Source organism: Salvelinus fontinalis, chromosome 18 (genome assembly GCF_029448725.1).
Source record: "Salvelinus fontinalis isolate EN_2023a chromosome 18, ASM2944872v1, whole genome shotgun sequence".
NCBI classification, from domain to species: Eukaryota; Metazoa; Chordata; class Actinopteri; order Salmoniformes; family Salmonidae; genus Salvelinus; species Salvelinus fontinalis.
In genome coordinates, this window is record NC_074682.1 from 55859063 (window position 1) to 55880547 (window position 21485).

The 21485-nt window shown below is 44.8% G+C and overlaps 1 protein-coding gene across 1 annotated transcript in view; it reads right to left on the minus strand.

The window, feature by feature from the left end:
* Nucleotides 1-21485, minus strand: part of LOC129815774 (metabotropic glutamate receptor 7) — a 313714-nt gene that overhangs the window by 28998 nt on the left and 263231 nt on the right. Inside the window, exon 6 of the mRNA XM_055869885.1 lies at nucleotides 8834-9034. Within this exon, the coding sequence (XP_055725860.1) occupies nucleotides 8834-9034 (201 nt within the window). The remainder of the gene's footprint in view (nucleotides 1-8833; nucleotides 9035-21485) is intronic.

A 21485-nucleotide genomic window follows, 5' to 3' on the forward strand; every position in this document is an offset into this window, starting at 1 on the left:
GACAGGAGCCGCTAGAGCCGTCCGCCAGACAGGAGCCGCTAGAGCCGTCCGCCAGACAGGATCTGCCAGAGCCGCCCGCCAGACAGGATCTGCCAGAGCCGCCAACCAGACAGGATCTGCCAGAGCCGCCAACCAGACAGGATCTGCCAGAGCCGCCAACCAGACAGGATCTGCCAGAGCCGCTAACCAGACAGGATCTGCCAGAGCAGTCAGCTAGCCATGAGCAGCCAGATCCGTCAGCTAGCCATGAGCAGCCAGATCCGTCAGCTAGCCATGAGCAGCCAGATCCGTCAGCCAGCCATGAGCAGCCAGATCCGTCAGCCAGCCATGAGCAGCCAGATCCGTCAGCCAGCCATGAGCAGCCAGATCCGTCAGCCAGCCATGAGCAGCCAGATCCGTCAGCCAGCCATGAGCAGCCAGATCCGTCAGCCAGCCATGAGCAGCCAGATCCGTCAGCCAGCCATGAGCAGCCAGATCCGTCAGCTAGCCATGAGCAGCCAGATCCGTCAGCTAGCCATGAGCAGCCAGATCCGTCAGCTAGCCATGAGCAGCCAGATCCGTCAGCTAGCCATAAGCAGCCAGATCCGTCAGTCAGCCATGAGCAGCCAGATCCGTCAGTTAGCCATGAGCAGCCAGATCCGTCAGCTAGCCATGAGAAGCCAGATCCGTCAGCTAGCCATGAGCAGCCAGATCCGTCAGCTAGCCATGAGCAGCCAGATCCGTCAGCTAGCCATGAGCAGCCAGATCCGTCAGCCAGCCATGAGCAGCCAGATCCGTCAGCCAGCCATGGGCCGTCCCTCAGGCCGGAGCTGCAGTCCCTCAGTCCGGAGCTGCAGTCCCTCAGTCCGGAGCTGCAGTCCCTCAGTCCGGAGATGCCGTTCCTCAGTCCGGAGCTGCCGTTCCTCAGTCCGGAGCTGCCCCTTATCCTGGTGCTGCCCCTTATCCTGGTGCTGTCCCTTACCCTGGTACTGCCCCTTAGTTCGGAGCTGCCCCTGACCCTGGTACTGCCCCTTACCCTGGTACTGCCCCTTAGTCCGGAGCTGCCCCTTAGTCCGGAACTGCCCCTTAATGCAGTGGGGTTAATGTGGAGGGGGGTCATTTGGAGGAAGCTAAGGAGGCGGTTAGGGACTGTGGTGACGTGGGGACCACGACCAGAGCCGGAGCCGCCACCGTGGATGGAAGCCCACCCAGACCCTCCCCTAGACTGGTTAATGGTGCGCCCGGAGTTCGCACCTTAAGGGGGGGGTTATGTCACGCCCTGGCCTTAGTATTCTTTGTTTTCTTTATTATTTTAGTTAGGTCAGGGTGTGACATGGGGAATGTTTGTGTTTGTTGGTTTTGGGTGTTTCTATGGTAAAGGGGTTGTTGGGTGTAGTATATGGGTTTGTGTTGAGTACATGTGTCTAGCGTTGTCTATGTATGTTTAGTTGTCTAGGAGAGTCTATGGTTGCCTGAATGAGTTCCCAATTAGAGACAGCTGATTTCGGTTGTCTCTGATTGGGAGCCTTATTTAGGGTAGCCATAGGCTTTCATTTGTTGTGAGTAGTTGTCTATGTGATACGTTTGTAGCCAGTGTGTGCACATCGTTGTTTAGCTTCACGATCGTTTTCTTGTTTTGTTTAGTGTTTAAGTGTTTTTGTTTCGTTTGCCTTCTTCGTCAATAAAAAAGGAGATGGCTTATTTTCCTAAAGCTGCGTTTTGGTCCGTCAATCCTCCACACGATCGTGACAAATTAGGATCTGGCTACAAATACTTGAATCAGTTATAGAACCCATTGCCCTTTATGGTTGTGATGTCTGGGATCCGCTCACCAACCAAGAATTCACAAAATGGGACAAACACCAAATTGAGATTCTGCGTGCAGAATTCTGCAAAATTATCCTCCGTGTACAACGTAAAACACCAAATAATGCATGCAGAGCAGAATTAGGCTGATACCCGCAAATTTAAAAAAAATACAGAAAAGAGACGTTAAATTCTACAACCACCTAAAAGGAAGCGATTCCCAAACCTTCCATAACAAAGCCATCACCTACAGAGAGAAGCACCTGGAGAAGAGTCCCCTAAGCAAGCTGGTCCTGGGGCTCTGTTCACAAACACAAACAGACCCCACAGAGCCCCAGCAACACATTTAGACCCAACCAAATCATGAGAAAACAAAACGATAATTACTTGACACATTGGAAAGAATTAACAAAAAAACAGAGCAAACTAGAATGCTATTGTGACCTAAACAGAGAGTACACAGTGGCGGAATACCTGACCACTGTGACTGACTCAAACTTAAGAAAAGCTTTGACTACGTAAGTGAGCATAGCCTTGCTATTGAGAAAGGCAGCTGTAAGCAGACCTGGCTCTCAAGAGAAGACAGGCTCGACTGAGGGATCGTACAGATAATAATTGTATCTGTTGGGGTACAGAGATGAGGTAGTCATTCAAAAATCACGTTAAACACTATTGCAATCAAAGTGAGTCCATGCAAACTTATTATGTGACTTGTTAACCACATTTCTACTCCTGCACGTATTTAGGCTTGCCACAACAAAGGGGTTGAATACTTATTGACTCAAGACATTTCAGATTTTCATTTTTTATTAATTTGTAAACATTTCTAAAAACATAATTTGAATTTGACATCATGGGGTATTGTGTGTAGGCCAGTGACAAAACATCTCAATTGAATCCATTTTGAATTTAGGCTGTAAGACAACAAATTGTAAATCAAGCCCGAAATGTGCGATGTAGTAGGGAGTTGTAGTTTCCAACAGGGAAAAATTCTACATAGTTTAGCGCAGAAATGTGGTAATTATCTACAATGACCTTAATCCATTGCACACCTACTTATCCGGTCAAGAACACACATTTGAGAGGGATAGGGAGCAGTTGCTTAACAATACAGTACATGATCTATGAGCTATAGTGGGTGTTCAGCAGTCAAAAGTATTGTTTACTTTGAAGAACTACTAAAATAAAGATTTTGTCAGGCAGCTCTATAAATATGAGACAAGGACTTGGAATGAAATAATAAAGTCTTCAAATAGGCTGAAAAAATTGTGTATATACACAACTGAAATATTTTATTAAAGTAAAGTAATGTGAATAAATGATGGTTAATAAGTGATAAGCAGTAATGGGCACTCACTACCATCGTGGGACTTGTATTAATTGTTTTAATCTGTGTTTGTTACAGCATTCAACCCACATAATGCATTTAATTAAAAAACATTATAATAATAGAAATTGAAAACCATTATTCTTTTTTTTCATAATCAAACCCGAAACCTTTATAATGCACTTATCAGTCAGCATTACAGATGACATGATTTTTTTGTTTTTGTTTGTGGGCTGGTCTAATAAAATAATTCCACACATACAGTACAGTACCAGTCAAAGGTTTGGATGCACCTACTCATTCAAGGGTTTTTCTTTATTTTTACTATTTTACTTTTTTTTTTTTTACTACATTGTAGAATAATAGTTAAAACATCAACACTGTGAAATAACATATATGGAATCATGTAGTAACCAAAAAAAGTGTTAAACAAATAAAAAATATGTTATATTTGAGATTGTTCAAAGTAGCAACCCTTTGCCTTAATCAAAGCTTTGCACACTTTTGGCATTCTCTCAACCAGCTTTATGAGGTATCAAATCAAATCACATTTTATTTGTCACATGTGCCGAATACAACAGGTGTAGACCTTACAGTGAAATTGTCACGTTCCTGACCTGTTTTCTCTTGTTTTATATGTCTTTATTGGTCAGGGCGTGAGTGTTGGGTGGGCAGTCTATGTTTTCTATTTCTATGTGGGGTTTTGTGTTCGGCCTGGTATGATTCTCAATTAGAGACAGGTGTGTATCGTTTGTCTCTGATTGAGAGTCATACTAAGGCAGTCAGGGTTTCACTGGTGATTTGTGGGTGTTTGTTCCCTGTGTTAGCGTTTGGGCCACACAGGACTGTTGCAGGTTAGTCACGTTTGTTGTTTTGTTAATTTGTAGTGTTTTTTGGTTTGCCATTAATAACCTGTTATGGCTGCACGCTGAATATTGAAAAAACTGGAAAATGTGTGCACATTTTCAAACGGCCTCCTAAGAAACTTTTTATTTTCCAATATGCATATATTTACTACTGTTGGATAGATAACAGTCTGTAGTTTCTAAAAAGGTTTGAATTGTTTCTCTAAGTCAAACAGAAATATTTTTACAGCCATTTTCCCAGCCGAATTGAGTTTCCCAAAATGCGATGTGTCTCTTTAAGACCTTCTCTATAAAAGGCCGTTTGACTTAGGACCATAGGGACACGTCAGAGGCGTACCTCAGACTGTAATGCGGAAGTGAGAATTGAAAGGGGTCGAATATCTCGTCCCTGGACTGAATAACAGAACTTCTTGTGAGACATGCGCAGTTAAAATAAAAATCCGGGCGCGAAGGATAATTTGATCTCGGCTTCTGGAACAAGGTAGGTAACTTTGAATATGATGCCTGACTACGATATTATTTGCTACATGTCACAAAATCATCCTAAAGGTTGTTTTTTCAATATACTTTAATTATATTATTGCAATTTATTCTGGACTTTAGATGTGAAACGACGGAAGAATTTTTTGAAGAAACGCTTTCTGGCGCAGCAATGCTACCGTGCTAGCTAACCAAAGAGGGGAATCCTTCGTTCTGGAACCCAACTAAAGACTCTACTGGACATTGGACCCCGTTACAACATTCTGATGGAGTACCAAGAAAGATAAGACCCAATTTGGGATGCTTTTTCATATATATGTCGAACTGTTGAATGCTAACGCTGCTAACTATGCTAGGCTAGCGCTTGACTAGAATCAATGCTGCCTTATGCTAGCTTATGATGTTAGCTAATATAACGATATATTGTGTTTTCGCTGTAAAACACTTCAAAAATCGGAAATGTTGTCTGTATTCACAAGATATCTGTCTTTCATTAGTTATCCACCATATGTTTTTCTGAAATGTTTTATGAGGTGTAATTAGTAGCCGACGTTGGTGTATGTATTTTCTCTGGCTACTCCCGGCTGGATTCAGACTCTAGCTATGTGTTAGCATTTTTGGGTAGCATCAATGTAAAACAGATTTATAGCTAAAATATGCACTTTTTATGAACAAAACATAGATTTATTGTGTAACATGTTATATGACTGTCATCTGAGGTCGTTTTTTCTGGGCTCTTTAGGTTGGTTTTAGTTTATTTCGGTTGGTTGTGCATGCTACTTCAATCATAATTCATACTTCATAATCATAATTCATACGTGTCTGTCCACTTTTGTATTTGGTGGTGAGCTAACATAAATATATGTGGTGTTTTCTCTGTAAAACATTTAAAAAATCGGACATGTTGGCTGGATTGACAAGATGTTTATCTTTCAAATGCTGTATTGGACTTGTTAATGTGTAAAAGTTAAATATTTTAAAAAAATAGATTTTGAATTTCGCGCTCTGCAGCTGTTGTCATTTTTGGTCCGAGGTCGGGCTTGCACCCCAAACAGGTTAAAATCATGAATACCTCCTACTCCGCATCTTGGTCCGATCCATGCTCCTCCTCGTCTGAGGAGGAGAACGACTTTGACAACCTTTACAGAAACACCCACCAAACCAGGACCAAGCGGATTGGAGAAGGACGGCAAGAATCAAAGCAATGGAGAGAAGAGGAATGGACTTGGGAGGAGATCCTAGACAGTAAAGGACCCTGGGCACAGCCAGTGGAGTGTCGCCGCCCCAAAGCGGAGCTGGAGGCAGCGAAAGCGGAGAGGCGGCATTATGAGGCGCTTGCAAGGCAGAGTGGCTGGAAACCCGAGAGGCTCACCCCAAAAAATTCTTGGGAGGGGGCTAAAGGGGAGTGTGGCGAAGCCGGGTTGGATACCTGAGCCAACTCCCCGGGCTTACCGTGGAGTGAGAGGGCGTCGTACTGGTCAGACACCGTGTTATGCGGTAAAGCGCACGGTGTCCCCAGTACGCGTGCTTAGCCCAGTGCGGGCTATTCCACCTTGCCGCACTGGGAGGGCTAGGTTGGGCATCGAGCCGGATGTCATGGCACCAGCCTTACAGGTGGTGTCCCCGGTTCGCCTGCATAGCCCAGTGCGGGCTATTCCACCTCGCCGCACTGGCAGGGCTACGGGGACCATTCAACCTGGTAAGGTTGGAGAGGCTCGGTGCTCAAGAGCGCGTGTCCTCCTTCACGGTCCGGTATATCCGGCGCCACCTTCCCACCCCAGCTCAGTACCACCAGTGCCAACACCACGCACCAGGCTTCCAGTGTATCACCAGAGCCCTGTTCCTCCTCCCCGCACTCGCCCTGAGGTGTGTGCCCTCAGCCCGGTACCTCCAGTTCCGGCACCACGCATCAGGCCTATAGTGCGTCTCAGCCGGCCAGAGTCTGCCGTCTGCCCAGCGGTGCCTGAACTGCCCGTCTGCCCAGCGGTGCCTGAACTGCCCGTCTGTCCAGCGGTGCCTGAACTGCCCGTCTGCCCAGCGGCGCCTGAACTGCCCGTCTGCCCAGCGCCGTCTGAGCCATCCGTCTGCCCAGCGCCGTCTGAGCCATCCGTCTGCCCAGCGCCGTCGGAGCCATCCGTCTGCCCAGCGCCGTCTGAGCCATCCGTCTGCCCAGCGCCGTCTGAGCTCCCCGTCTGCCCAGCGCCGTCTGAGCCATCCGTCTGCCCAGCGCCGTCTGAGCCATCCGTCTGCCCAGCGCCGTCTGAGCCATCCGTCTGCCCAGCGCCGTCTGAGCCATCCGTCTGCCCAGCGCCGTCTGAGCCATCCGTCTGCCCAGCGCCGTCTGAGCCATCCGTCTGCCCAGCGCCATCTGAGTCATCCGTCTGCCACGAGCCATTAGAGCCGCCCGTCTGTCCCGAGCCAGTTGAGCCGTCCGTCAGTCAGGAGCCGCTAGAGCCGTCCGTCAGTCAGGAGCCGCCAGAGATGCCCGCCAGTCAGGAGCTGCCAGAGACGCCCGCCAGTCAGGAGCTGCCAGAGACGCCCGCCAGTCAGGAGCTGCCAGAGACGCCCGCCAGTCAGGAGCTGCCAGAGACGCCCGCCAGTCAGGAGCTGCCAGAGACGCCCGCCAGTCAGGAGCTGCCAGAGACGGCCGCCAGTCAGGAGCTGCCAGAGACGCCCGCCAGTCAGGAGCTGCCAGAGACGCCCGCCAGTCAGGAGCTGCCAGAGACGCCCGCCAGTCAGGAGCTGCCAGAGACGCCCGCCAGTCAGGAGCTGCCAGAGACGCCCGCCAGTCAGGAGCTGCCAGAGACGTCCGCCAGTCAGGAGCTGCCAGAGACGCCCGCCAGTCAGGAGCTGCCCTCCAGTCATGAGCTGCCCTCCAGTCATGAGCTGCCCTACAGTCATGAGCTGCCCTCCAGTCATGAGCTGCCCTCCAGTCATGAGCTGCCCTCCAGTCATGAGCTGCCACTCATTCGGGAGCTGCCACTCAGTCGGGAGCTGCCCCTTATCCCGGAGCTGCTGCCCCTTATCCCGGAGCTGCTGCCCCTTATCCCGGAGCTGCTGCCCCTTATCCCGGAGCTGCTGCCCCTTATCCCGGAGCTGCTGCCCCTTATCCCGGAGCTGCTGCCCCTTATCCCGGTGCTGGCCCTTATCCCGATGCTGCCCCTTCATTTAGGTGGGTTGAGTTGGAGGGTGGTCATTGGGAGGGGGATACGGAAGCGGGGAGTGACTATGGTGGGGTGGGGACTTCGCCCAGAGCCTGAGCCACCACCGTGGTCAGATGCCCACCCAGACCCTCCCCTAGACTTTGTGCTGGTGCGCCCGGAGTTCGCACCTTAAGGGGAGGTTTATGTCACGTTCCTGACCTGTTTTCTCTTGTTTTATATGTCTTTATTGGTCAGGGCGTGAGTGTTGGGTGGGCAGTCTATGTTTTCTATTTCTATGTGGGGTTTTGTGTTCGGCCTGGTATGATTCTCAATTAGAGACAGGTGTGTATCGTTTGTCTCTGATTGAGAGTCATACTAAGGCAGCCAGGGTTTCACTGGTGATTTGTGGGTGTTTGTTTCCTGTGTTAGCGTTTGGGCCACACAGGACTGTTGCAGGTTAGTCACGTTTGTTGTTTTGTTAATTTGTAGTGTTTGTTGGTTTGCCATTAAAATCATGAATACCTCCTACTCCGCATCTTGGTCCGATCCATGCTCCTCCTCGTCTGAGGAGGAGAACGACATTGACAACCTTTACAGAAATGCTTATTTACAAGACCTTAACCAACAATGCCCTAATTAAGAAGATAAGAAAAAAAAGTGTTAATTAAAACAATAGACAAGTAAAACATTTGAAATAGAAAATCAAAGTAATCTGGAATGCATTTCAATTAGCAGGTGTGTCTTGTTAAAAGTTAATTTGTGGAATTATATTTCCTTCTTAATGTGTTTGATTCAATCAGTTGTGTTGTGACAAGGTAAGGGTTGGTATACAGAAGATTGCCCTATTTGGTAAAAGACCAAGTCCATCTTATGACAAGAACAGCTATTATAAGCAAAGAGAAACGACAGTCCATCATTACTTTAAGACATGAAGGTCAGTCAACACGGAACATGTATGTTATGACATCACTTCCTACAGTGTAAACATTGTCTGGTTTTGCTGTTTTGTGTTCTTCAAAACAGGAAGTGAATGTTGTACCTCTGGTAGCTGTGGATGTATTTCAGTAATATTTCGGTAAAAATATTTGACCAACATTTTGGCTGAAGAACCTTCACCAGGCTGTAGCTAATAGGTTGTTATCACGTCGTTACAGTGTACTATATTGATTGATTGGTTGAATGATCGATTAATTGGTTGATTGATTGATCGATTGATTGATGTGTATACTTACCATTGAAGGTGACACTGCGGATGTACTTGAGCAGTTTCTTGCCCCCAGCTAGGTCCATATCTTCACAGATCCCTGAGACATCGGGACACAGGTCTCTCTGCATGTTGTGAAGGGCATGGGCCATAGCGTACACCGCATCGATCACAAACTGAACCTTCCCCTCTTGTTCGTACTTAGAGTCAATCCCGATCCGCTCCTGGCCTGTGGATGAAAAGAGAAGAATATTCCAATATGTATTTTTGAATAGATCCTGCCTGACTTCCTGATTTGTACTGTATTTGTTTACTTAATACATTTCTTGTATGTGCTGTGTACGTAATTCAGATGTGTGTTGGCTGCGAAGCATAGCACATATGTAATGTTACGAAACGATTTCTGCCTAATAACTGGGTAAATATGGGACATTACTTTACATTTGCATTAAAAGGGCAATCTGCAATTGCCACATCCGTATTAATGAATAATGTGTACCCATTGATTCTTGAAGAATATAACTTGTAAGCCTGATCTGTGAATATAAGACTGATGAGCTTAGTTCAAATCTTATTCTATCAGGATCCAAAATGTACCGTAGGTTCCGGACTATAGGCCGCTACTTTTTTCCCACGCTATGAACCTCGCGGTTTATACATCGACGCGGCTAATTTATGATTTGTATATTTTTTTTTCACAAGATTCACGCCGCCAAAAAACTGAGCACCGTCACATAATGTGACGTAAATCGAGCGCGCTCAAACTTCCCATCATTCTGATTACGGTAGTCATTTTTTCACCCTCATCATGGCAAAGACACGGAGAAATGCAAATGATGCAGCTTTCAATTTGAAGGCGATCGATCTGGCTGTTGGAAAAGGAAATAGAGCTGCTGCACGGGAGCTTGGCCTTAATGAGTCGATGATAAGACGTTGGAAACAGCAGCGTGAGGAACTGACTCAGTGCAAAAAGACAACAAAAGCTTTCAGAGAAGAAAAGCAGATGGCCCGAACTAGAAAATGAGCTTGAAGACTGGGTCAACACACAGAGAGCAGACGGCCGAGGTGTTTCAACTGTGCAGATCCGACTGAAAGCCAAAACAATCGCCACCGCGATGAAGTTTGACTTTCTTGGTAGGCTACTGTTTACTACTATTTTTAAAATTTTTGTTACAAGCCATGTTTCGTTAAAGCCTATTTATTTTTGTTACAAGCCGTGTTTCGTTTAAAAGCCTATTTATTTTTGTTACAAGCCGTGTTTCGTTTAAAGGCTGTGTAAAGTTAATTTGTTTCAATGTACCGGTAGGCACTTGCGGCTTATAGACATGTGCGGTTTATTTATGTACAAAATACATATATTTTTTTAATTCAGTTGGTACGGCTTATATTCAGGTGCGCTTAATAGTCCAGCAATTACGGTAAACTTGTTTTAGTTCAATGTTTGTAAACAATTTAAATATGAACAAATACTATATGGGGGTGGGGCGGTTTTAAACTGACATATGGAATTGTTTTAAGATGGTCATACTTTGGATCATTTAGCTATTTGATTTTGCATTTTAGGACCATGTTAGGTATCCAAAAATCATATATATATATATATATATATATATATATATATATATATATATATATATATATATATAATTATTATTTTTATAATATATTGAATTTGAACTTTACTACTATAGCCCAGAGAAATGCATTGAATAACACATTCATAAATGGCAAAAATAACAGTCAACAAATGTATAATACGAAACAAGATTTTGAAGTGTTTGTCCTATATCTAGGAAATATAAGAAAGCCCAGGAAATATGTATATTTATTTTTTTACACATATTAAACCATTTTTTGGGGGCGGGCCACAAAACTACCTTCATCTTTCCATTCATGTTTTTGGTCCCATGAGACTTGTTGGGTCATAGAGAAAAAGAGAAAATCGTGATAATCTCCCGCTTCCACAGGGGGGGTCACATGAGTTTGTAGCCCAAACAGTTCGGACGCTACAGACAGAAGCGTTCGCTACACTCGCATTAACATCTGCTAACCATGTGTATGTGACAAATACAATTTGATTTGATTTGAAGTTGGCACATAGACGTTACCAAGTTCGTACGAGTCCCCTGACACTTGTGGGGGGTCACCCCTTTCCATAGAGTGGTAATAATAGTTTGTGGTTCAAATCGTTCGGACTCAGATGTTTTCTTGAGAAGACTGATTTTGGGGGAAATTGACAGTTTGGCTTTATTATGATGGTTACATGAATTGGACATGCTGTTTAATCTGCTACTAAGGTTTAACATCAGTTCACATGATCAAGTGGACTCATGGAATTACACAGAGGCTTATCTGGACATTTGAATAGCTGCTTTATCTTGAACAATTTCATTGGAGGGATCTGCTCTATACCTTCTCCGGATTTATTTCATCACCTTGGAGACTTTGGGAGAATTACAACAAAAGTCAAAACCACTGTGTACTATACCAGACATTTTACCTTAACCCATACGAGTATTAGCCCTGTCTAAGCCAGGGGAGAAGAGTACTACTCAATCAATCAATCAATCAATCAAATGTATTCATAAAGCCCTTTTTACATCAGTAGATGTCACAAAGTGATAAACAGAAACCCAGCCTAAAACCCCAAACAGCAAGCAATGCAGATGTAGAAGCACCATGGCTAGGAAACACTCCCTAGAATTGCAGGAACCTACAGTAGGAAGAAACCTAGAGAGGAACCAGGCTCTGAGGGGTGGCCAGTCCTTTTCTGGCTGTTCCCGGTGGAGATTATAAGAGTAGATGGGCATTAAGGCCAGATTGTTCTTCAAGATGTTCAAACGTTCATAGATGACTAGCAGGGTCAAATAATAATCACAGTGGTTGTAGAGGGTTCAATAGATCAGTACCTCAGGAGTAAATGTAATTTGGCTTTTCATAGCCAAGCATTCAGAGGTCGAGACAGCAGGTGCGTCAGAGAGAGAGAGAGAGAGAGAGAGTCGAAAACAGCAGATCAGGGACAAGGTAGCATGTCCTGTGAACAGGTCAGGGTTCCATAACCGCAAGCAGAACAGTTGAAACTGGAGCAGCAGCATGACAGCATAATTTTTTTAAATGTTTTTTTTTTGTATTTGATGAATCATTGTATTTGGCCTTGACTGCTATTAGCCCACACAAACACATTGAATAACAGATTCACTACATAGAACAGATAGTCCCCCCCCCAAAAAAAAAAAATTCTGAAGGAAGTTTGTTCTGAAGTGTCTGTCCTATATCTGAGACAGAACAGAAACTATTAGTATTTAACCCCTTATTTTGTCATTAAACAGACTCCATATATATTGTTCGTGACAGTCTCACCTTTACACAGACGGGCCGTACTAGTGTGTAGCTCAAACTGTTCGGATGCTACAGACAGAAGTTGGCAGATCGGCTGCACCGACTTCAAACAAGTCCCAAGACGCTTGTGGGTCGTACAGCAAAACGTAGGAAAGGGGTCATAAAAGTTTGTCGGCCAAACTGTTCCGACGCTACAGACAATTTTGTGAGAAGACCGATTTTTGGGACGTCTCATTGACAAACACCGCTCTAGCTCTGTCAGCTTTCACCGCACATGCATAAGTGTTACGTCGGCGGATGTGATGATTGATCCAATGCAACAAAACATAGATATCTCTAGTTTAAACTGAAGGATTTTCATGGGGATTTTTGGGGGGATTATGCTAATTACATTTCAGTGGAGCGCAGACATCAACCCTAGGGGGTTAAATGACCCCACACGGAGAGACATGTTCACATCTCAAATGTGTTGTACATTGCATTGTACATACAGCGATTGTACACTGGCAAACAATGAGAATACAGGACACTTTTTCTGGGTTTTCATTGACATTTTCCTGAGAAATAATAACATTACAACTAATTTACATTGAGCAGACTTATTGAGGAAAATAATGCTTACAATATGATGATAATAACAACAGCAATGGTGAAGCCCAACGTGTGTTTGTCCATCAAAATCCTAATCTCCTTTCTTCAAAGATTTGAATGACCTGTTACACTATCCATTATTCAATTTAGACCCAATCCTAATTTCTACTGCTTCATTTTGTCACATACGAGGCTTCTGTTAGGAAAAATAAAAAATAGCTGGGTAAACAACAGTTTGTTGTGTTAATTAACTCAAGGTATATACAGTACATCATCTTACAAGACTCTGTAGAGAAAGGTTCCTTCCCTCTGTACATTTTGGTACTATTTCTGATTCCGCTGAAAGAAAATGGCATTGAATTTTATCAGTTTTAATTTATACTACTTTTTTAGTTTTTATTTCTCTGACTTATTATGAAATGTTTTTACTTGAACACTTAGTCTGAGCATAAAATAATCAACTTTAACGTTAAATTAAATAAATAGGACAACTTGGGAAACAATAAAAAGAGGAAGACACAATGAACCACATTAAGCATTGAGATGGTGAAAGTTCACAAACGTGCTCTAGAATCTGTCATTGCAGAAATGCTTGATTCCCCTGAAAATGTATAATACCAACAACGGAGTCAGGAATAACTGAAAGATTTGGGAGTAGTTAAAATGGTTGCCCTAGGCTGGATCTGTATTCAGCATTGGCTTTGTTTTGACACGCACACACACACACTGGTAGTGTAGCAACAGTGCAACCCAAACGTCTCCATGGCAATGTCTTACTGCTCCAGATTTCTTTTGATCTTTTGCAAATACCCAACAGAGCTTCCAACTTTAATTAGCAACTGTGTTTACCGTAATAAATAATAAAACAAAATGAACACTAAAGAAAACACAATCTCACAACCATAAAATATCATTGGTACCTTGTGGCTCGTATCATCACCATATGACATACACATATAATCATTACATGCAATATACAGTACATTATCATTATACAGTGCATTCGGAAAGTATTCAGACCCCTTCACCTTTTCCACAGTTTGTTACGTTACAGCGTTTTTCTAAAATGGATTCAAAACAAATTCCATCGTCAATCTTCACACTATACACCAAAGGGAAAACAGATTTTTTTTACATTTTTGCAAATGTCTTATATAAATGTGATATTTCAATTTTTTTTAAGTATTCAGAAACTCTGCTTAGTACTTTGTTGAAGCACCTTTGGCAGCGATTACAGACTTGAGACTTCTTGGGTATGACGCTACAATCTTGGCACACCTGTATTTGGGGAGTTTCTCCCATTCTTCTTTGCAGATCCTCTCAATTTCAGTCAGGTTGGATGGGGAGTGTTCCTGAACAGCTATTTTCGGGTCTCTCCAGAGATGTTAGATCGGGTTCAAGTCCGGGCTCTGGCTGGCCCACTCAAGGACATTCAGAGACTTGTCCCGAAGTCACTTCTGCGTTGTCTTGGCTGTGTGCTTAGGGTCGTTGTCCTATTGGAAGGTGAACCTTCGCCCCATTCTGAGGTCTTGAGCCCTCTGGAGCAAGTTTTCATCAAGGATCTCTCTGTACTTTGCTCTGTTCATCTTTCTCTTGATCCTGACTAGTCTCCCAGTCCCTGCCGCTGAAAATATCCCCACAGCATCATCCTGCCACCACCATTCCTCACCATAGGGATGGTGCCAGGTTTCCTACAGACGTTTCGCTTGGATTTCAGGGCAAATAGTTCAACCTTGGTTTCATCAGACCAGATAATCTTGTTTCTCATGGTCTAAGAGTCCTATAGGTGCCTTTTGGCAAACTCCAAGCGGGCTGTCATGAGCCTTTTACTGAGGAGTGGCTTCCGTCTGGCCACTCTATCATAAAGGCCTGATTGGTGGAGTGCTGCAGAGATGGTTGTCCTTCTGGAAGGTTCTCCCATCTCCACAGAGGAACTCTCGAGGTTTGTCAGAGTGACCATCCCTGACCAAGGCCCGTCTTCCCCGAATGCTCAGTTCGGCCAGCTCTAGGAAGAGTCTTGGTGGTTCCAAACTTCTTCCATTTAAGAATGATGGAGGCCTCTGTGTTCTTGGGGACCTAGAACCTTATCATTATATACCCAAAAACAAATACATTATCATTATACCCTATTAAACTCATATATGCATTATCATGATATACCCTATCATACACATAGACATTATGATGATATACCCTATCAAACATATAGACACTATCATGATATACCCTATCATACACATAGACACTATCATGATATACCCTATCAAACACATAGAAACATAATCATTATGTACCGTATCAAACAAACTCATTTACATTTGGACAAGGGACATTGGAATCTCTCTCTCCCCCCCAACACAGTGCATCATGGGAGCTTAGAATTTATCTCAGAGAAGATTGTTCCAGCCAGTAACATTTAAAGAGATGTTCTATTTCCTGCTCTATGATAGATTGGAGAAAGCATGCCACACTAATCACTCCTACAGTATTTGGTGCCGCTAAACGTTCACATGCTGAACGGGGTCAAAAGCAGGGGAGATGGTTACTTCTCTCCTCCTTTCCATATTATCCTGGAACCCAATCCCCATGCGGCTGAGTAACGGCTGAGTTTAATTTTCAGTAAACAGTAAACATGGTATACTGTATAAGTTGATGGTTTTGTGCCATTTTTGAGTGTAATTGCTGGAATGAGACAGAAATGCACATGTACTAAGGTGAATGGTGTTTTGTGGCAGCTTCCTGAAACAATGTACTGGAAGACTACTTTGCTTAGAACATGGTAACAGAACGTGTTATCAAATGCGGTGACTGGTCGTATTTAGCTGCTACTAAAACCACCAAACATTGTGTTAGGGTGAATGACATTTTTGGCTGCACTTTATATCTCATGAGGATTGGGTTCCAGGATAATATGTACAGGAGGAGAGAAGCAACTACTATCTCTTCTGCTTTTGACCCCCTTCGGTATGTGAACGTTTAGTAGCCGCCAAATAATGTAGAGGTGATTAAGGTCAGCAATAATAGATCCATTTCCACTGTTGGTCAGCCATGAAGGGTATTGCTGACAAAAAGAACGGTGGGGGGGGACATGAACTGTTTGTTCTGTGGCAGCAATAAGCTTCCGTAGCAGGGTGAGAAATGTGAAGATGAAGAAACAGTCAACCAAAATTAGACAAACAGGGAGACACGGTGAGAGGAAGGAACCGTCCTATTAAATCCTGTCCTAATCATCGCATTACGTCTGGTTAAAGAGGGAGGCGGCACCAGCAGCTAACACGCCACGCAAGTAATAATCCAACAGAGAGTAGGGAGGGCTGCTAATTAATGTAGGACAGGACAGAAAAATAACAGGCTTAGAACTCCTAAGATACAGTAGTGTTGTAATGGCTAACCAGGTACAGTGGTATTACAATGGATAACCAGGTAGGGTGGAATTACAATGGCTAGTCAGGTATAGTAGTATTGTAATGGCTAGTCAGGTATAGTAGTATTATAATGGCTAGTCAGGTATAGTAGTATTATAATGACTAGTCAGGTAGAGCAGTATTGTAATGGCTAGCCATTTATAGTAGTATTATAATGGATAGTAGTATTGTAATGGCTAGTCAGGTATAGTAGTATCATAATAGCTGGTCAGGTATAGTATCATTATAATGGTTAGTCAGGTATAGTAGTATTGTAATAGTTAGTCAGGTATAGTAGTATTGTAATGGCTAGCCATTTATAGTAGTATCATAATGGACATTAGTATTGTAATGGCTAGTCAGGTATAGTAGTATTATATTGGCTAGCCAGGTATAGCAGTATTATAATGGCTCGTCAGGTATAGTAGTATTATAATGGATAGTAGTATTGTAATGGCTAGTCACGTATAGCAGAATTATAATGGCTAGTCAGGTATAGTAGTATTGTAATGGCTAGCCAGGTATAGCAGTATCATAATGGCTAGTCAGGTATAGCAGTATTGTAATGGCAATTCAGGTATAGTAGTATTATAATGGATAGTAGTATTGTAATGGCTAGCCAGGTATAGCAGTATTATAATGGCTTGTCAGGTATAGTAGTATTATAATGGATAGTAGTATTGTAATGGCTAGCCAGGTATAGCAGGATTATAATGGCTTGTCAGGTATAGTAGTATTATAATGGCTAGCCAGGTATAGCAGGATTATAATGGCTAGCCAGGTATAGCAGTGTTATAATGGGTAGTCAGGTAAAGCAGTATTATAATGGCTAGTCAGGTATAGTAGTATTGTAATGGCTAGCCAGATATAGTAGTATTATAATGGCTAGCCAGGTATAGCAGGATTATAATGGCTTGTCAGGTATAGAGTATTATACTGGCTATCCAGGTATAGCAGGATTATAATGGCTAGCCAGGTATAGCAGTGTTATAATGGCTAGCCAGGTATAGTAGTATTATAATGGCTAGTCAGGTATAGCAGTATTATAATGGCTAGACAGGTATAGTAGTATTGTAATGGCTAGCCAGGTATAGTAGTATTATAATGGCTAGCCAGGTATAGTAGTATTGTAATGGCTAGCCAGGTATAGTAGTATTGTAAAGGCTAGCCATGTATAGTAGTGTTGTAATGGCTAGCCAGGTATAGTAGTATTATAATGGATAGCCAGGTATAGCAGGATTATAATGGCTTGTCAGGTATAGTAGTATTATAATGACTAGCCAGGTATAGCAGGATTATAATGGCTAGCCAGGTATAGTAGTATTATACTGGCTATCCAGGTATAGCAGGATTATAATGGCTAGCCAGGTATAGCAGTGTTATAATGGCTAGCCAGGTATAGTAGTATTGTAATGGCTAGTCAGGTATAGTAGTATTGTAATGGCTAGCCCTTCCTCAATGGAAACACCAAAGCCTGTTCTCTTTCCCTCCATCACTGGAAACACCAGACTCTGTTTTCTTTCCTTCCCTCACTGGAAACACCAGACCCTGTTCTCTTTTCCTCTCTCACTGGAAACACCAGACCCTGTTCTCTTACTCACCCTCACTGGACACACCAGACCCTGTTCTCTTTCCCACCCTCACTGGAAACACCAGACTCTGTTCTCTTTCCCTCCATCTCTGGAAACACCAGACTCTGTTCTCTTTCCGAACGTCACTGGAAACACCAGACCCTGTTCTCTTTCTCACCCTCACTGGACACACCAGACTCTGTTCTCTGTCCCACCCTCACTGGAAACACCAGACTCTGTTCACTTTCCCACCCTCACTGGAAACACCAGACTCTGTTCTCTTTCCCTCCATCACTGGAACCACCAGACTCTGTTCTCTTTCCCACCCTCACTGGAAACACCAGACTCTGTTGTCTTTCCCACCCTCACTGGAAACACCAGACTCTGTTCACTTTCCCACCATCTCTGGAAACACCAGACTCTGTTCTCTTTTCCACCCTCACTGGACACACCAGACTCTGTTCTCTTTCCCACCCTCACTGGACACACCAGACCCTGTTCTCTTTCCCTCCCTCACTGGAAACACCAGACTCTGATCTCTCCTCGCTCACTGGAAACACCAGACTCTGATCTCTCCTCCTACACTGGAAAAACCAGACTCTGATCTCTCCTGCTACAATGGAAACACCAGACTCTTATCTCTCCTCCTACACTGGAAACACCAGACTCTGATCTCTCCTCCTACACTGGAAACACCAGACTCTGTTCTCTTTCCCACCCTCACTGGAAACACCAGACTCTATTCTCTTTCCCACCCTCACTGGAACCACCAGACCCTGTTCTCTTTCCCATCCACTCTGGAAACATCAGACCCTGTTCTCTTTCCTTCACTCACTGGAAACACCAGACTCTGTTCTCTTTCCTTCACTCACTGGAAACACCAGTCTCTGATATCTTGTCCCTCACTGGAAACACCAGACTCTGTTCTCTTTCCCTCCCTCACTGGAAACACCAGACCCTGTTCTCTTTCCCTCCCTCTCTGGAAACATCAGACCCTGTTCTCTTTCCCTCCCTCTCTGGAAACATCAGAACCTGTTCTCTTTCCCTCCCTCTCTGGAAAGACCAGACTCTGTTCTCTTTCCCACCCTCACTGGAAACATCAGAACCTGTTCTCTTTCCCACCCTCACTGGAAACACAAGACCATGTTCTCTTTCCCACGCTCATTGGAAACACCAGACCCTGTTCTCTTTCCCACCCTCTCTGGAAACACCAGACCCTGTTCTCTTTCCCTCCCTCACTGGAAACACAAGACCATGTTCTCTTTCTCACCCTCACTGGAAACACCAGACTCTGTTCTCTTTCCCACCCTCACTGGAAACACCAGACTCTGTTCTCTTTCCCTCCCTCACTGGAAACATCAGAACCTGTTCTCTTTCCCACCCTCACTGGAAACACAAGACCATGTTCTCTTTCCCACCCTCATTGGAAACACCAGACCCTGTTCTCTTTCCCACCCTCTCTGGAAACACCAGACCCTGTTCTCTTTCCCTCCCTCACTGGAAACACCAGACTCTGTTCTCTTTCCCACCCTCACTGGAAACACCAGACTCTGTTCTCTTTCCCTCCCTCACTGGAAACATCAGAACCTGTTCTCTTTCCCACCCTCACTGGAAACACAAGACCATGTTCTCTTTCCCACCCTCATTGGAAACACCAGACTCTGTTCTCTTTCCCACCCTCACTGGAAACACCAGACTCTGTTCTCTTTCCCTCCCTCTCTGGAAACACCAGACTCTGTTCTCTTTCCCTCGCTCTCTGGAAACACCAGACTCTGTTCTCGTTCCCTCCCTCACTGGAAACACCAGACTCTTTTCTCTTTCCCTCCATCTCTGGAAACACCAGACCCTGTTCTCTTTCCCACCCTCACTGGAAACACCAGACTCTGTTCTCTTTCCCTCCATCTCTGGAAACACCAGACTCTGTTCTCTTTCCCACCGTCACTGGAAACACCAGACCCTGTTCTCTTTCTCACCCTCACTGGACACACCAGACTCTGTTCTCTTTCCCACCCTCACTGGAAACACCAGACTCTGTTCACTTTCCCACCCTCACTGGAAACACCAGACTCTGTTCTCTTTCCCTCCATCACTGGAACCACCAGACTCTGTTCTCTTTCCCACCCTCACTGGAAACACCAGACTCTGTTCTCTTTCCCTCCCTCACTGGAAACATCAGAACCTGTTCTCTTTCCCACCCTCACTGGAAACACAAGACCATGTTCTCTTTCCCACCCTCATTGGAAACACCAGACTCTGTTCTCTTTCCCACCCTCACTGGAAACACCAGACTCTGTTCTCTTTCCCACCATCTCTGGAAACACCAGACTCTGTTCTCTTTCCCACCCTCACTGGACACACCAGACTCTGTTCTCTTTCCCACCCTCACTGGACACACCAGACTCTGTTCTCTTTCCCTCCCTCACTGGAAACACCAGACTCTGATCTCTCCTCGCTCACTGGAAACACCAGACTCTGATCTCTCCTCCTACACTGGAAACACCAGACTCTGATCTCTCCTCCTACACTGGAAACACCAGACTCTGATCTTTCCTCCTACACTGGAAACACCAGACTCTGATCTCTCCTCCTACACTGGAAACACCAGACTCTGATCTCTCCTCTTACAATGGAAACACCAGACACTTATCTCTCCTCCTACACTGGAAACACCAGACTCTGATCTCTTTCCCACCTTCTCTGGAAACACCAGACCCTGTTTTCTTTCCCACCCTCACTGGAAACACCAGACTCTATTCTCTTTCCCGCCCTCACTGGAAACATCAGACCCTGTTCTCTTTCCCACCCTCTCTGGAAACATCAGACCCTGTTCTCTTTCCTTCACTCACTGGAAACACCAGACTCTGTTCTCTTTCCTTCACTCACTGGAAACACCAGTCTCTGATATCTTGTCCCTCACTGGAAACACCAGACTCTGTTCTCTTTCCCTCCCTCACTGGAAACACCAGACCCGGTTCTCTTTCCCTCCCTCTCTGGAAACATCAGACCCTGTTCTCTTTCCCTCCCTCTCTGGAAAAATCAGAACCTGTTCTCTTTCCCACCCTCACTGGAAACATCAGAACCTGTTCTCTTTCCCACCCTCACTGGAAACACAAGACCATGTTCTCTTTCCCACCCTCATTGGAAACACCAGAACCTGTTCTCTTTCCCACCCTCTCTGGAAACACCAGACCGTGTTCTCTTTCCCACCCTCACCGGAAACACCAGACTGTTCTCTTTCCCACCCTCACTGGAAACACCAGACTCTGATCTCTCCTCCTACACTGGAAACACCAGACTCTGATCTCTCCTCCTACACTGGAAACACCAGACTCTGATCTCTCCTCCTACACTGGAAACACCAGACTCTGATCTCTCCTCCTACACTGGAAACACCAGAGTCTGTTCTCTCTCCCACATTCTCTGGAAACACCAGACCCTGTTTTCATTCCCACCCTCACTGGAAACACCAGACTCTATTCTCTTTCCCACCCTCACTGGAACCACCAGACCCTGTTCTCTTTCCCACCCTCTCTGGAAACATCAGACCCTGTTCTCTTTCCTTCACTCACTGGAAACACCAGACTCTGTTCTCTTTCCTTCACTCACTGGAAACACCAGTCTCTGATATCTTGTCCCTCACTGGAAACACCAGACTCTGTTCTCTTTCCCTCCCTCACTGGAAACACCAGACCCGGTTCTCTTTCCCTCCCTCTCTGGAAACATCAGACCCTGTTCTCTTTCCCTCCCTCTCTGGAAACATCAGAACCTGTTCTCT